Source organism: Chaetomium globosum, genomic scaffold, assembly GCF_000143365.1.
Source record: "Chaetomium globosum CBS 148.51 scaffold_6 genomic scaffold, whole genome shotgun sequence".
Classification (NCBI taxonomy): domain Eukaryota; kingdom Fungi; phylum Ascomycota; class Sordariomycetes; order Sordariales; family Chaetomiaceae; genus Chaetomium; species Chaetomium globosum.
In genome coordinates, this window is record NT_165981.1 from 882,690 (window position 1) to 897,756 (window position 15,067).

The window sequence follows — 15,067 nt, forward strand, 5'->3', positions numbered from 1 at the left end:
GCGACCAACAGCGAAGTTGGGACCGGGAAGACAGCGCTACAAACACTCCTAGAGGTGCTCAATGCACAGCGAAACGAGATGCTCGACACAATCATTGAACTACGCGACGTGGTCAGCAAGCAGCAGAACACGATTCAAGAATTGCACCATCAGCTCCAGGAATACCAACGTCAAATGGAATGCGCCCTAGCGAACACAAAGGCACAGCTATCAGAGGAGCTGAGGCAAGCTCGAGACCAGATCGACGTCCTTATACGCAACCCGGTATTCACGGCCTCGTCCCAGCCAAGCGCAAGAGCATCGTACGCCGAAGTCGCTCGCACCCCACCATCAAGCCAACCAAGCGGGGTGCGCACCCTCTCCTCGTCGAACACGACACCCTCATCCTTTACCGACACGCTGTTCTGCACCATCGACACATCCAGAGTGGAGGAAAACGAAAAGAACAAAGTCCAGGTGGCGGATGTCAGAAAAGCAATCGAGGCGGAGGTCCGGACACTGGAGAACATGGGAGATTGGCGCTGCGCTGCGGTTGTAAAGGAGGCCCGGAACCCGGATCGGGTCAAGGTGGTTTGTAGAGACGAAAACGAGACCAGGATTGTCAAGGATGCAGCACAAAAGATCACTGTCCCGGGCGTACGGGTGCTGAGGGATCAGCTCTACCCAGTGAGGATCGACAATGCCAACCGCACAGCGGTCCTCGACGCCGAGGGGAACGTTTTACCAGGGGCAATGGAAGCCCTTGGTACAGAGAACGACGTCAACATTGCCAAGATCGTCTGGCTCAGCAGGAAGGATACAGGCAAGGCCTACGGCTCTATGGTCGTCTACGTGACGGAGGGCAGCGAAGCGAGGCGACTTCTAGACGGGCGTTACTTCCATCTGGCCGGAGAATCCGCTTACACGACCGTGTTCGCGCCCCGGGAAGGCCCAACCCAGTGCTACAGATGCCAGGAAATCGGCCATAAGGCCTTCGCCTGCAAAAAGCCGCAAAGATGCGGAAGGTGTGCGGAACAGGGTCACCACCACAAGACGTGTCAGTCCGTGGTCCTGAAGTGCGTGCTATGCAGAGGACCACACGAGTCATTTAGCAAGAACTGTCGGGTACGCTGGTTGAACAATGGGGCCCAAGACGCTTAAGATCCTTCAGCTCAACGTCCGCAAACGGAGAGAAGTGCAGCAGAGTCTGCTAAACGACGAGGGACTCAAGGACTTCGCAGTGCTGGCCATCTCCGAACCATATGCCAGGCTGATCGAAGGCTCGGTGACGGCGGTCCCAATGAGTCATCACAACTGGACGAAGCTGATACCAACGACAAGACGAGAAGCCACGTGGCCAATTCGGAGCATGCTATGGGTACGAAGCGATATAGAGGTCGAGCAGATTCCAGTGCCGTCGGCAGACCTCACCGCAGCACGCATCCGGCTCCCAGACCGGGCAGTGCTGACGGTGTCAGTGTATGTGGAGGGTGGTAGTGACGAAGCACTGGTAAGATGCAATGAGGGGGATTGACCTAATGATTAAGAGGTTTCGAAACGGAACAGGGACGAGAACGGATATCATACTGGCGGGCGATTTCAACCGCCACGGCCAGCTTTGGGGAGGGGACGATGTCTCACCACGGAGACAAGGCGAGGGAGACCGCATCATCAACCTCATGGACGAACACTCCCTCTGCAGCCTCCTCCCAAGAGGCACGAAGACGTGGCAGTCAGGCGACATTGAGAGCACAATCGACCTGGTACCGGCCTCTGCAGAACTAGCAGACCAACTACTCAGATGCACGATTCACTCCTGCGACCATGGCTCAGACCACAGAGCAATCGAGACAGCTTTTGACACCACGGTGGAGGACCGTCCCAGTGAGACGAGGTTCCTCTTCAAGAACGCGCCCTGGACGGAAATTAGGACTAGGGTGGCAGCACACCTCGAACGCATCCCCTGGGACGGCAATGTCCAGCAGCAGACGGACAGGCTCATGGCAGCGGTAACCGAAGGCGGTCTTACGCCCTGAGCACCTAAAGCCAAGCCGCTCAGCCATACGGCCAAGCGGTGGTGGACAACTAGACCTGACACGGCTTCGTCCAGACATACACGTTTTGGAGAAACCTGGCGAGATCTCGAACGTAGGATTGGCGCAAAACAGCACCAGAGCTCGAACAACGGGCCAGGATGGCAGCCCAAAGAAGTACCACTGTGGATCAACATCCACACGCTGCCCGGAAACGCATCCCCCTTGCCCATGAAGAAAGTCCGGACCACCGTACGATTCGGTATCTCCGCTGCAGAAAATTGCCCGCGTGGCCGAAAGGAGTACGGAGTTGACCGGATGGAGACAATCCAGGAATACGCCGTCCCGCCCTGGGTACCTCGCCTACGACCGACGCTCGAAGCCGATCGAGGGAAGGCGGTCGAGATGGTCAACAAAATTTCGGGAATCGTGATCGCAACCAGCTCATCCGTAAAGAAGGGCATTGTTGGCATGGGCGGGCCTTGCACGGGATACTCTCTTCAACAGAACTAGCGAGACGTGTGACAAACTATGCTGTTGTTCTTGGGACAAGGGAAGAGCAGAACCCATATACAGCAGAGCTAGCAGCCATCGCAATGGCCCTGGAGAAGTTACCGGCTAGCATCTGCCACAGGCACATCACCGTGATCACTAGGAACCAGTCAGCGCTGGCGGCAGTTGGACAGCCGCGGCAGCAATCCGGCCAAAGCATCATACGGCAAATCTACGACTTGGCCAGGCTGCACCGACAAAGAGGGAACTCGGTCAACTTTCTGTGGATACCAGCGGAGATTGACTTCGCACTGGGGTCAGATGCCAAGGCAGCAGCCCAGAGAGCGTCGAAGCAAGGACGCACACCCGACTCCCAAATACCCCAGGCCAAGTCTACCGCGATGAGGCTGGCAATGGAAAGACAACGGGCGACAAGAGTTCTACCTGTAAGCGTGGGCAAGTTCTCAAAGGTCATGGACGCAGCACTACCAGGCAAGCACACGCGCCATCTCTATGACAAGCTGAAGCGAAGGGAGGCCTGCGTATTGGCGCAGCTCCGAACCGGAATGGCGAGACTGAACGGTTTTTTGAGCAGGATTGGGGCGGTCGAGTCAGACCTTTGTGCCTGTGGACAAGCGAGGGAATCAGTGGAACACTTTCTTTTCCGATGCGTGAGATGGACAGCTCTGAGGGAAGACATGCTGCAATGCACAGTGGCAAGACGAGGAAGCCTCTCGTTCTATCTGGGAGGGAAAGCGCCATCGGATACAAGGCATTGGTCACCAGATTATGAAGGCAGTCCGGGCGACGATCAAATACGCAATGGCAACAGGAAGGCTGGAGCTGAATGAGGAGGAGAGTCTAGACCAGTCACAGTAGAAGAAGCCGACACTCAACACCATGAGCCTCAACCACGAGCCTTAACCAGCAGGTCCCGCTTTAGCTGCTGAAGATAGGACGCTGAACACTTGGAGAAAGTAGCCTCCAAGTTGATCTGCTAACAACAACCAAGGCAAGAGGTAAATGGTGCAGCGAGAAAGAGGGAAGAAGTAGGGGGCTTGTACGAGTTAAAGGCAAAACGATTTGATCCGGATGTAGTTAGCGTGCTTAGGCCCGAAGATGTGGTGTCCCACTTGGGGGTGGAAAACGCATATAAACTTCAATGGCCCTTCCCGATCACAATGATGGCAACCCAATATCAAGTCTTCTCAAACCCAAGCCAGAGAATTACACCTAGTACACCACCGGCTATTGATCAAGCTGGCTCTTCTTGTAAGCATGTTGCCGGTTTATATACCTGAACATTCTTGCTCGACTAGGCACAAGATACGCTTGCACCGACAAAGACTTGCATCATGAACCACTTCCTCTGCCGGGCCTGCAGTGAGAAATATCCACTATGCGCTGCGCCTCATTGCGAGCAGTTCCCAAGTTGGTTGTTCATGCCTAAGTATGATGGGAGGATGGACAGCCGGGTATGGGGCATGATACAGATGTGTGGAGGGCTTGGATGATTCAAGGATTCTAGGCATCTTGCATTATGATTTAACATCGCAGTTAGCTAACAACGGTGATTTTTGACTTAACCCCCAGGCGTCGCACAATAAAAAATATCCCGCTATCGTTATGAAGAGATGTAGATCTGTTTCGATGATATCCAGAACCTCCCGGAAGCCCAGTTGGTGCTGTTTATCTGGGCTGGCGATTGGCTTGGTTCCTTGGTCACAGGGGGGAGAAATGACGTCGGCAACCAGCGACAGCTTCGTCGGGCTAAAATGACTATATTATCCTCTCCCCGGTAGAGTGCGAGTGCCACCCGTACTGATGAAGCCTCCTTTCAGTGTCCCCTAACGCACATTCCGAGGCACAGTAAGCACCATCGTGGCCGTAGCAACCTAAGCCATAAACTGCCGTGGACCAACTCAGGGGTTCTAGTCGTTCCCGTCGTCGTAGGCCCGGGGCTGGCCGGTGAGCTCATATCTGAGTACCCAGTTAAAGGCTTGGCCCGCAGCCCTCGAATGGTCGACTCTCCTCGAGTTATGACTAGAGGTCCGTGTGGTCGTCCTCAAGGCTTCCCCCGCAATAGCTAAGTCGAGGAGGTCTGCATCATAGCCGTGTGACAAGGAGAGTGGGCTTAGTTGGCTGAACATAATAACACCGTAGATTCAAACCCTCCCATCTCCACACAATCGAAATCATCGCTAATTACTGAACTACAACCGGCATCCCACTCTTCCGCTTTTCAAGCCTCGACTTCCTTCGAATCAGCTCATTCTTCTTCCACGAATCCTCAAATATTTTTTTTCTTCGGCGCAGCCTGGTGATCGCGTATCCCCAACCGCCGCACCACCTGGAACGTCCCGGTACCCGATCGACATGCTCTGGCCCATGATAATACACTCGCCTGACACCCTGGATGCGGTCCCCCTTCATGCCCGCCGCCGCGTCGAACAAGTGGGTCGGGCGTCTTCTCGAACGACGCTCAGCTGCAGCACGGCTGTCGCGCATCTTGGGCCAGGCCGAAAGCGGGTGATGCCCAGGGATCTCGCCCTTTGTACGTCATTGACATCGGCCAGCAAGTTCCATGTGCCCGGGGGGTCGATGCTCATCTCGGCGCATGACAGCCGCGATTTCTGGTCGCGAATGGTGGTGCGCGGCCGCCTCGGATCCCCAGCACGTCGCGGCACTTCCTCATGACCGAGTTCGTCACGCACTTGGTGCCGATCACGCCCTCGGTCGTCATGCACGCGCGCAGCCCGTACCCTTCGACGAGCACCATGTGCTCGTTCTTGTCGTCCGTCTGGATGATGGCGCGCGCCGCGTCGGGGTAGCCCGAGATGACGACCTGCGGGAGCATGCGCTTGAGGAAGTTGACGCGGAGTTGAAAGTCGGCTGCTGACTCGTCCAGGGCGCTGGACATGATGTGGCCCTTCTCGACGGCAGCCGCGCGGACTCGGGCTGCTTTACGCGCAGCGGTAACGTCCTGCCATGTGTTGCGGACGATCACCTCGACGCGGTCGCGACCGATCCGCAGGTCCTCGGGCTCGACCTTGAGCTTCAGCTTCTTGGCCCGCACGATAGCGTCGGCGATATCCTTCATCGAAATGCCGAGCTGCATGTCTGAGAGCGCCTGCAGGTCCACCTGGAGGACGATCTTGGCAACGTCCGGAAGCCACTCGTCGTCGACGAATGAGATTATATCTGAAACATATGTTTTCTCGATCCTACCCTTGACCACACGCGCGGCCTTTATATCCACCCGATTTTCCAGCTCGCAACTGATAACCGGTGTGCTGATGGTCTTCGAAGCGTTGATGATTTCCTTAATACGGGGCACACCTTGCGTGATACTCATACCAGCAACCCCCGCAAAATGGAACGTCTTAAGCGTCATCTGCGTGCCGGGTTCGCCGATAGATTGTGCTCCAACGGCGCCCACCGCGTGGCCAGGTTCGACTCGTGCCTTCTTGTACTTGTGGAGACACATTTGAATGAATTGCCGTAGCGTACGCTCTGACACCTTGGCGACGCGGTTAACGTGGTCCTGCGCCTTGGCTTGGATCCTCGCTTGCCGAGCCGTTTCGTCGAGGTCGTCTTCTTCGTTGATCTCCCGTCGTAGATCTCTGAGCACATATTCCAATGGCTGACAGGGCTCGCCATGGGCGTCAACATCCATCTCTGACCCCTCTGCTACCGCCGGCTTCCACCCGTCGACTTCTTCCTTCATTCGCTTATCGTCCGGGATGCACGGGTCCAACCCCACCGACTTCCGAACCTTCGCCAGCTTCACGGCGCGCTCCATGACATAATCCCGGATGGTGTTTAAGTAGACTCTGGCGCTCTCGTGTTCGTCGATGGCGATCAAAACGTCATGCTCCATGCTCTCGCGGATCGTCTCGTCGTCGTACTTGATCTCCTCGTTCGTGACGAGATGTCGCCTGACATACTTACTCCGCTCCTCATCCAGTATCGCCTTGCTTAGCTTTTGGATCTCCCAAGGCAATAGCGACGTATCCGAGTTGCTCCACGTAATGCTCTGCGCATGATTCCACGTCCTGGTAAAGTCAACGGGCTTGGCGTCACCTTCCATATCCACGGGGTCGAGCCTGTCAGCCCCGTACTGAAACTGGACGATGCCCCCCTCCGACGTTCGAACCGTGTCGTCGTACTGTGTTGACAAATCTTCAAGTGATTTCATCAGTCGCCTGGACATGTAGCCTGTCTCGGCTGTCTTGACGGCCGTATCGACGAGACCTTCTCTGCCCGAGATAGCGTGGAAAAGAAACTCGGTCGGGACTAGCCCTGTGTAGAAGCTATTCCTCACGAACCCCTTAGACGGGGGCTGGCGCGCGTTCTTGTGAAAATGCGGCAGACTGCGGTCCTGGAACCCATCAGGCACACGCTTGCCGCCGATAATCTGCTGACCGACGCAGGCAACCATCTGGGCGACGTTAATGTCGGAACCCTTGGATCCTGATTTAGCCATGATCAGCGGAGCATTGTTTTTGCTCAAGTTCCCAACACAGTAGTTACCAGCCTGCTGCCGGACTTTGCTGAGAATACCAGAGATGGAGTTTTCGAGCGTCTCCTCGAGGTTGCATCCCGGAGCCTTCTCGAGCTTTCCTTGCCTATACGTCTCGATGAGATCATCACACTTGTTGTAGGCGTCCTCGACAAGTTGGGCTTTGTGACTCGTCAGGGACCCTGATGGCCACACATCCCCAACGCCAATGGAGAACCCCCGCAGTGACAAAGTTCTGGCGCAAAGCTTGGACAACCGGTTCATTGCAACCGCCGCATGGTCCGGCCCAAAATCACGGAGGATCACGTAAAATACTGAGTTCTTCTTGCCTCCTCCAACCGTTGCCTTGTCCATCCTCCCGCACATAACCTCCGAGTTGCGAACGACCAAAAACGCGTCGTCGATGTCCATGTCCGGGATTTGGCCATCCTTTTTCTTGAAAAAGACCTTGTTTTTCGCCTCGAGGTTTACCAGAACGGGGGATTCTTTGTTGGGGCGCATGAGTACGTTGAAGATCTGCTTGCCAGTCCAGAGGGCCCTGGGCTTGATGATGGCAGGTGGGGGGAGCTCGAGATGGGTGTCGCCCAAAAGCATTTGGGTACAGACGTAGGTGAACGATGCCCGGTCGAAGAATATATCCTTGCTGCTCAACAGGTAAGCCGCCGTGATGAAATCCTGCGTAGCGGCGATGATGGGCTCGCCGTTCTTGGGTGTGACGAGGTTGTGTTTAACGCCCATCAAGTTGATTGCTTCTGCCCGAGCCTCCTCCGTCTGCGGGACGTGCAGGTTCATTTCGTCTCCGTCGAAATCGGCGTTGTACGGGGTACACACACATTCGTTGAGACGGAACGTCCTCCAGGGTCGAATCTTGGCGAGATGGCTCATGATACTGAGCTTGTGCAAGGAAGGTTGCCGGTTGAAGAGCACAACGTCGTTGTCTTCCAGATGACGCTCGACAACATCACCGTGTTCTAAGTTATTTGCGTGTTTCTCGCGGAGGCTTTCATTGCCGATTTTCAGGTTGTATTTGGCTCCGTCCTTCTTGATGATTCCCTGGGCACCGGGCCAAATATTGGGCCCGGTGATGACACGCTCCCTCAGCTTCTCGATGTTGGCATGGTTTACCCGCTCAGGGTAGGTCAAGTTCTTGGCCACCAACTCTGGGACTGCCACCTGCTCAATGCTCAGGTTGGGGTCGGGTGAGATGACAGTCCGCCCAGAAAAGTCGACACGCTTGCCTGAGAGATTGCCACGGAACCGACCCTGCTTGCCCTTGAGACGCTGACAAAACCCACGGATAGGCTTTCCGAAACCGGGTTGGTAGAGGCCCGGTACGTCGCTGTTGACGTACATGCCCACTTGCAGCTGCAAGAATTCCCATTGCTCCATAATGACCGGCAACGCAACCCCCTTCTTCAACGATTCGCGCAAGTGGCCGGCGTAAAGGATGATTTCTGAAAGCTTGCTCGTAATGTCGTCCTCATTGCTGGCATTCTCCTGCGCGACGGACGGTCTGATGCAGATGGGCGGGGCCGGAAGGTATTGCCATAGGAACATATCGGGTCGACCCTCGGAAGGGTCTAATCCCAATAGCTCACAGTCGGTTTGGCTGATCGCTCTGAAGAGGTTCAGAACTTTTAGAGGATTTAAGTCCTCCATTGCCTTTCGAGTGTGCTTCTCCAGCTCCGGCGTGTACTTCTTGGCCTGGTTGAATGACGCATCGAACTCGACTTTGCTCTCGGGGGCAATCTTTTTCTGTGCCGTCGACTTATTGTAAGCCGAGAATTTGTCATGCACGAGCTTCATGACGCTCAGCTTCCGAATGACGCCTTGTATAGAGCCGCAGTGTGGGCACGTCCTCGCCTTTCTACACTGCTCGTTGATTCTCTTCAAAATTCCTGACCGCCTCAGGTTGTCGATCCCAGGGCGGCGCAGCTCTTTCAGGAACTGGCGACGTTCCGGTTCCTGCAATAAAATTTTGGCGCAGTCCTTGCAAATATTCTGTAATGTCGCTTGAATGTACCTAAGGTAGCCAATGTGGAAAACGGGCAACGGCAAGCGAACGTGGCCGAAATGGCCAGGGCATTCTTGCAACCCTAGATGGCATGTGCTACACTTGCTTTCGCGGTTCGTGCTCGAGGTCCCCTGTAGGTTTATTAGCTTCCACGGGAAAAAAATTAGAGGGCGCTTGAGCTGCTCACCAGGCGTGGATCGAGGGGTCCATGAGGGAACGCCGCTCGCCGGTTTTCCACATCGTATAGCAAGTTGTCGGAAACTTCGAGGACACCCTGGCTCACTATGTCCTGGTGGGATCTAAGTAATGACAACGAATGAGCCTACGGCACCGAAACGATCGAGCGGGGGACGCTCCGAAGGGGCACCTACTGAACTCCGAACTTTAGCGACTTGAAGCGCTTCGGGACCTGGTCAACCAGCTGCTCCTTGCGCCGGCGCGCTTTCTGTTCGGCACCCATGGCTCCTCCGCAAATATAATGGGAAGTTGCAAGTCAAGATCGCGAAATTTCCGTGACGCGCTCGATGTCGCTGTCCCTGCTACCTGCTCATGGCAGCGATGATTGTGTGACGAATGGGTTGTGGTCGAAGGATATTGGTATGGGACGCAGAGCCGAAAATTGTGATGAGCGTGTCTGCCGAATAAATTGTGTATCCGGTCTTCTTCTGTGGGTGGCGGAACGGCAGATTTGATGTCGTAATGCTAGCAGCAGGCAAAGAAAGTAAAAGTTCACGAACAATTTTTGGCGGCGGCGGGGCAGGCTGGACCAAATGACTCCAATTCCGAGGTCGTGCCCCACCAAGTCAGTGGAATGGATGCAACTTCATGCAGCACCCGCATCACGCCAAGGCGGATCCCGCTTTGGCTTGGCGTTGTTAAGCTCGGACCACATGTTCTGCCTGCCGGAAACGAACAACGGTCCCAAATCCCCACCAACCAGCAGCCACCGTGTCAGCACCATCCGTCATCGTTTGCTGGGAGCATATGTTCGCTCAAACCACCTGCAACTTCAAGAACCGACCCAAACCAAGACCACATCACCTGGCCAATGTAAATCTTTCTGTGCCTCACTTCTGAGACATTGTTGGTCAGATAAGATACCCGTGACAAATTCTGTCTTCTTAGACTCCAATTTTTCGACTTTCCCATCTGTCATCAAACGCTGTCTCCAGTGCTTCATCCAATATCACGTTTCCCCGCCAGCAGCGCCCCTCTCTCCGCGTCGCGCCGCTTTCAACGGCGAAGCCTCTGTGCCGCGAATTGGCGTTTTCGCTTCTTGCCCGTCCAGGGATTAACGATCCTCTAGCGTTGCATTATTCCTCAGTATTGGCGCCGCAATTTTCGTTGCGGATCAGTCCTTATTCCTTGTTGAGGAGGTCACATCTCCACCAGAACAGCTGTCAACTTTGGCAGGCAAGACGAATATCGAGACCTCCCTTCGGGTGGCCGCTTGGCCATACCGGAGTCATGCCGCCAGGGTCAGCCGAAAAGAAGGCAGAGAAGTCGTATCTCGCCTCAGCTGTCGACTCGATCAACCCCTGGGCCGGAAGTCGCAGTGCAACCCCAACACCAAAAGACCCTCAACCGGCAGCGGTCCCCTCAAATCCCGGGGACCATGTAACGAACCCGTTCTACGGCCAAAGCTTGGGGCGGTATCCGTCAGACTGTCCATCGTTGAAAGTGAAATGGTTCCATGCCGTTGATGTAAGTCCGCCGATTGCACGACGTGCGCCGGGGAGAATACTTACACCAACTTTGCCCAGATCCCGAAGCGCAAGCCAAAATTCATGTCGGCTAAGAACACCGAGGACCCCAAACCCACTCTACCCAAGAAGTTCGTCCCGTTTTCTGTCGAAGATTCCCGCGCCATCGAGATTGCATACCAGGGGAAGTTGCAGGACATAGAACGAGAAAGGGAGCAAAATAATGGGCCTAATGGTCCAGGAGCTGGGGCCAAACGGCCTCGCTCAGCTTCCACGGAAGGAATGCATGACGCCGACTCAACGGCTTCCCAAACCACCGTTCCAGTGAACGAGGATTTTCTGTTCGATGTTAATCTGGAGGAACGCGAACTTGCTCCCGTTTACTGGGAGGGTCCTGTGTACCATGTCCGACGCGGAAGCTGGTTTTACCAAGAGGGCTCAGCCCTCCGCCCCTGTGAAGAAAACCTGGCTGCCCAGTTGGAGGAGGGCTATCTCAAAACCAAACCATGGCAGCATCTACCGAGGAGACGGAGCGACTCCGCATCCAAAACCGTTGCTGCGAAAACTTCGGCGGGTAACTTGAATGCTATTGACGACGCTGAAAAGGGTGTCCCTAAGAAGGAGCCTACTCAGCAGCAGCAACCACAAACTTACCGCCTCTTTGGAGGCTACATGAACAGTGTGGTGACATACCAAGACTCGAATACGGCCTGGCTGTCATCCGACAGTATGTTGTCCTGGGTGACATCAACCATGTATGAGAGGTTCGCAGGCGGTGGCTACATGGGCGGTGTCAAGCTTGTCCGTGGATACACCGAGCCGAAAAGTTCCAAGGAAGAAAAACGACCATCGACTCCAGAAGGTACAAAGGCGACGTCTAAAGAGCGTGACGACAAAACGTCCAGAGCGTTGAAGAGGCGGTCCGCACCCCCTTCCAGCACAGTATCGGAGGCGGGCGATCCAAAAGAGGACGTTCATGACGATCTCCAGAGCACCCGAAACCGTCTGACACGACAGCTTTCGAACTTGATAGAGAGAGCCGAGGACCCTGAAGCGGAGGAAGAGGCAATCCGTGAGCGCGAAGAAGAAGAGATTTCGGGAGACTACAACACCAGAGTCGACGACAACCAAGGGCGAGACATTGAACACCTTGTGCTTGTTACTCACGGCATTGGGCAACTGCTTTCGCGCAGGTATGCATCTGCCCCCAGTCTCTGGGCCGATCTGCAGCTAACCGAACTACAGGATGGAGAGTATAAATTTTGTGCATGATGTCAACATGTTCCGCAAGACCATGAAATCGGTCTACTCGGCTTCGGCAGACTTACGGGCATTGAACTCGGAGATCAACGAACCTGGACTTGGGAACTCCCGCGTCCAGGTTTTACCTGTCAACTGGCGTCATCTTCTCGACTTTCCAAAGCGCAAGCCGAAACGGGGGGAGCGGGATCTGGGGGAATTACACGATGAAGAAGACGACTGTGAGTGCATCGGAAATACGCCACACGCCTCGCATGACAGCTAACCTATCCATAGATCCTTCCCTAGAAGATATCACGATCGAGGGAGTCGCATTTGCAAGATCACTCATATCGGATCTCGCCTTAGACGTGCTCCTCTACCAGAGTGCTTACCGGGAGCAGATTGTCGAGATCGTGCTACGAGAGTCAAACCGTATCTACAAGATCTTCAAGGAACGCAACCCGGAGTTCAACGGAAAAGTCCACATCGTGGGCCACTCGCTAGGCTCTGCAATCATGTTCGACATCCTCTGCCGGCAGAAGGAGAAGTCCCCGGCCACGGGGTCGCCAAGGAACCCTCTTCGGTTCTGGCCTGCCTCTCCAGATCAATACGAGTCAAAGGAGCAGAAGGAGCTGGCTTTTGAGTTTGAAGTAGACGACTTCTACTGTCTGGGTTCTCCCATCGGGTTATTTCAGATGCTCAAAGGCCGTACCATCTCCGCCCGGGATCTGCCTAACGCCCTCCCATCGGAGAGTCCCCTCAACCCAGACTACATGGACGACCCTTTCCTAGACCTCCCTTCCCAAGCGTACGCCAACCAACGACTCTCGCCCATCACCGGCCTGCCCTTCAACGTATCGTCCCCCAAAGTCGGCCAGCTCTTCAATGTCTTTCATCCTTCTGACCCGATATCGTACCGCCTCGAACCCCTTATCTCTCCTATCATGACAACGCTCAAACCCCAGGCCTTACCGTACACGAAGAAGTGGATCTTTGGGTCCGTCGCACCTCAGGGCCTGACCGGCATTGGGGCCAAAGTAGGCCAGAGCGTTTCCGGCCTCTGGAGCAGCCTCAGCGCGGGAATTGCCAGCAACCTACTCAACCGCAGCCTCGGTCTCAGCAACGAGGACGTGGCCAGGATCACGGCGTCTCAACAGCAGCAGCAGCAACAGCAGCAACACCCGTCAAGCCCTGGCGCAGGGACGAACATATCTGCGGGGGTGATCGCGGACGGTACCGCCCTCTCTGAAGCAGAGCGCAGCGAAAAGACGGCGGAGCGTATGCGCAAGTTAGCCACTGGCGCAGCAAATGGTGGCGGCGCGGGCGCGCTGATTGACGACGAATTGGAAACGCTATTTAGTACATTCCAAAAAAGCCGCGCTGATATGGCAAGCAACAAAGATGGTAGTAAAGAGTCAGAGAAGGGCGCTGCTACTGTGGCGGAATCCTTAACGCTCAACCGAGAGAAGTGGATGGAAGAGGAGCGTAAAGCGCAGAGGATGAGGAGGGAGGAGACGAAGATCAGGGCGCTGAACCGGAACGGGAGGGTGGATTATTGCATCCAAGAGTAAGTCCTTGCGTTCATGCTTTCTTTGAGCCCGATTGTTGGCTAACTGGCATTAGGAGTGTGCTCGACTTCAACCCGATCAACACGATCGCTTCACACATGAGCTATTGGGCGGATGAGGATGTCAGTCATTTCATGCTGTCGCAGATGTTGGCAAGCAAGGCGCAGAACTCGAGGGGTTGATTTCCTGGTGTTGGTGGTAACATAGAAGGTTTAGACGGGGCGAGTCTCGAGTCATGGCGTTGTCCGGGGACGGGACGCCAGGCTTACATTGTGAGTTTATAGAGCGTTAGATACCAGCCCAACATGGGTGTTGCTTCTTTATTTAGTCGCTGTATCTCGGGTCCCCGTTGCGCCGCCGTAGGCTAAGACCTGCCACGCCGAATTCCCTCCCCCGCCGAATTCCCTCCCCTTTCTTTTCTCTATCCTCCATTTGCCAACCCCCTTTTACTTTTAGTTAAACAACCCCCCCTTCAACCAACCTCGCCCAAGGCTGCCCCAGCTCCAAACACACATCCCCCGCCGTCCTCCCAGCCTCATCCCTCACAAACCTCACATCCTCGCCCCCCTCCCCGCCCGCCCCATCCACCCGCCTCGGCAACCCCATCGCCAGCGCAACCTGCACCACCGCCTCGGGAAAATCCTCCCGCCTCGCCCCGCTCCCGAGCCACAGCACCAACCACACCACCTCCTCCTGCCGCGCCTCCAGCGCCACGTGCAGCGCGCTCCGCCCGCCGTTGAGCGGGTCCCGCCAGGTCAGTAGCTGGGACGACGACAGTGCCTGGTCCCCGCCCTCGCCCTCACCAGCCTCACCACCCTCCTCGTCGCCGTCGTCCTCGTCCTCGTCCCGCATGTCGGCGTCCGTCAGCAGGTTCACCATCCCCTGCACCTCGCCCTCCGCCGCCAGCGTGTGCAGCGCCCGCGCTGGCCGCGCCTCGGGGTGCGCGTCGAGGAAGGTCTCCTCGGTCAGGAAGGGGTAGATGTCTAGGGACGGCTGGATACCGCCTTCGTTGGTGTAGTGCGTGAGGATGACTGGGTTGGTTGATGTGGGCGGTGGTGCTGAGGCCGAGGAGGAGGATCCCCCGCCGGTGGGGGCGTTGGAGGGGAGGTGGCGGTTGCAGGATGGGCAGGTCAGGGTGCTGGTTATGGTGGAGGAGAAGTTGAGGAGGCATTGCCAGTGGAAGTGGCAGCCGCAGGGCAGGAGGACGTCATCGGGGACGGTCTCCTCGGAGTCCTCGGCGCCGGAGTCCTCTGGGTCTAGGGTTAGGCTGAGAGGGTCATGACAGGCTTTGCAGGTTTCTGTCATGTTGGGCGGGGGGTGAAAACTAAGGCCGGGGGAGATGTCAAATTGGGAGTATCAAATCCACGGGGACTCTTCCAATCTGTCGAGGATGTCAGTCGTTGCCTAAAAATAATGTAAAGGGCAACGCGACCTCTAGACCTCATGGGACTTACGTACGGCCCGTAATTATTGAATATCCTTGGTAGGGAACTTTGTTTCACTCAATTAGGCAT

The 15,067-nt window shown here is 55.8% G+C and overlaps 5 protein-coding genes across 5 annotated transcripts; 3 read left to right on the plus strand and 2 right to left on the minus strand.

The window, feature by feature from the left end:
• Positions 1 to 78: 78 nt before the first annotated feature.
• CHGG_08626 (uncharacterized protein) lies at positions 79 to 2,015 on the plus strand (the record flags this gene model as incomplete). Its single annotated transcript, XM_001226552.1, has 3 exons — positions 79 to 1,047; positions 1,133 to 1,458; positions 1,529 to 2,015. The coding sequence occupies 3 exons, from the start codon at positions 79 to 81 to the stop codon at positions 2,013 to 2,015; spliced, it is 1,782 nt and encodes a 593-aa protein (XP_001226553.1).
• A 593-nt stretch (positions 2,016 to 2,608) lies between these two features.
• On the plus strand, positions 2,609 to 3,383 carry CHGG_08627 (uncharacterized protein; the record flags this gene model as incomplete). The annotated part of the gene is made up of 2 exons (XM_001226553.1): positions 2,609 to 3,046; positions 3,219 to 3,383. The coding sequence occupies 2 exons, from the start codon at positions 2,609 to 2,611 to the stop codon at positions 3,381 to 3,383; spliced, it is 603 nt and encodes a 200-aa protein (XP_001226554.1).
• Positions 3,384 to 5,109: 1,726 nt separating this feature from the next.
• On the minus strand, positions 5,110 to 9,500 carry CHGG_08628 (uncharacterized protein; the record flags this gene model as incomplete). Its single annotated transcript, XM_001226554.1, has 3 exons — positions 5,110 to 8,781; positions 9,228 to 9,339; positions 9,412 to 9,500. 3 exons carry the CDS (start codon positions 9,498 to 9,500, stop codon positions 5,110 to 5,112), a joined length of 3,873 nt encoding a protein of 1,290 aa, XP_001226555.1.
• Positions 9,501 to 10,507: 1,007 nt separating this feature from the next.
• On the plus strand, positions 10,508 to 13,735 carry CHGG_08629 (uncharacterized protein; the record flags this gene model as incomplete). Its single annotated transcript, XM_001226555.1, has 6 exons — positions 10,508 to 10,744; positions 10,804 to 11,422; positions 11,516 to 11,936; positions 11,989 to 12,224; positions 12,280 to 13,552; positions 13,609 to 13,735. 6 exons carry the CDS (start codon positions 10,508 to 10,510, stop codon positions 13,733 to 13,735), a joined length of 2,913 nt encoding a protein of 970 aa, XP_001226556.1.
• A 274-nt stretch (positions 13,736 to 14,009) lies between these two features.
• Positions 14,010 to 14,858, minus strand: CHGG_08630 (uncharacterized protein; the record flags this gene model as incomplete). The annotated part of the gene is made up of 1 exon (XM_001226556.1): positions 14,010 to 14,858. One exon carries the CDS (start codon positions 14,856 to 14,858, stop codon positions 14,010 to 14,012), a length of 849 nt encoding a protein of 282 aa, XP_001226557.1.
• Positions 14,859 to 15,067: the final 209 nt, after the last annotated feature.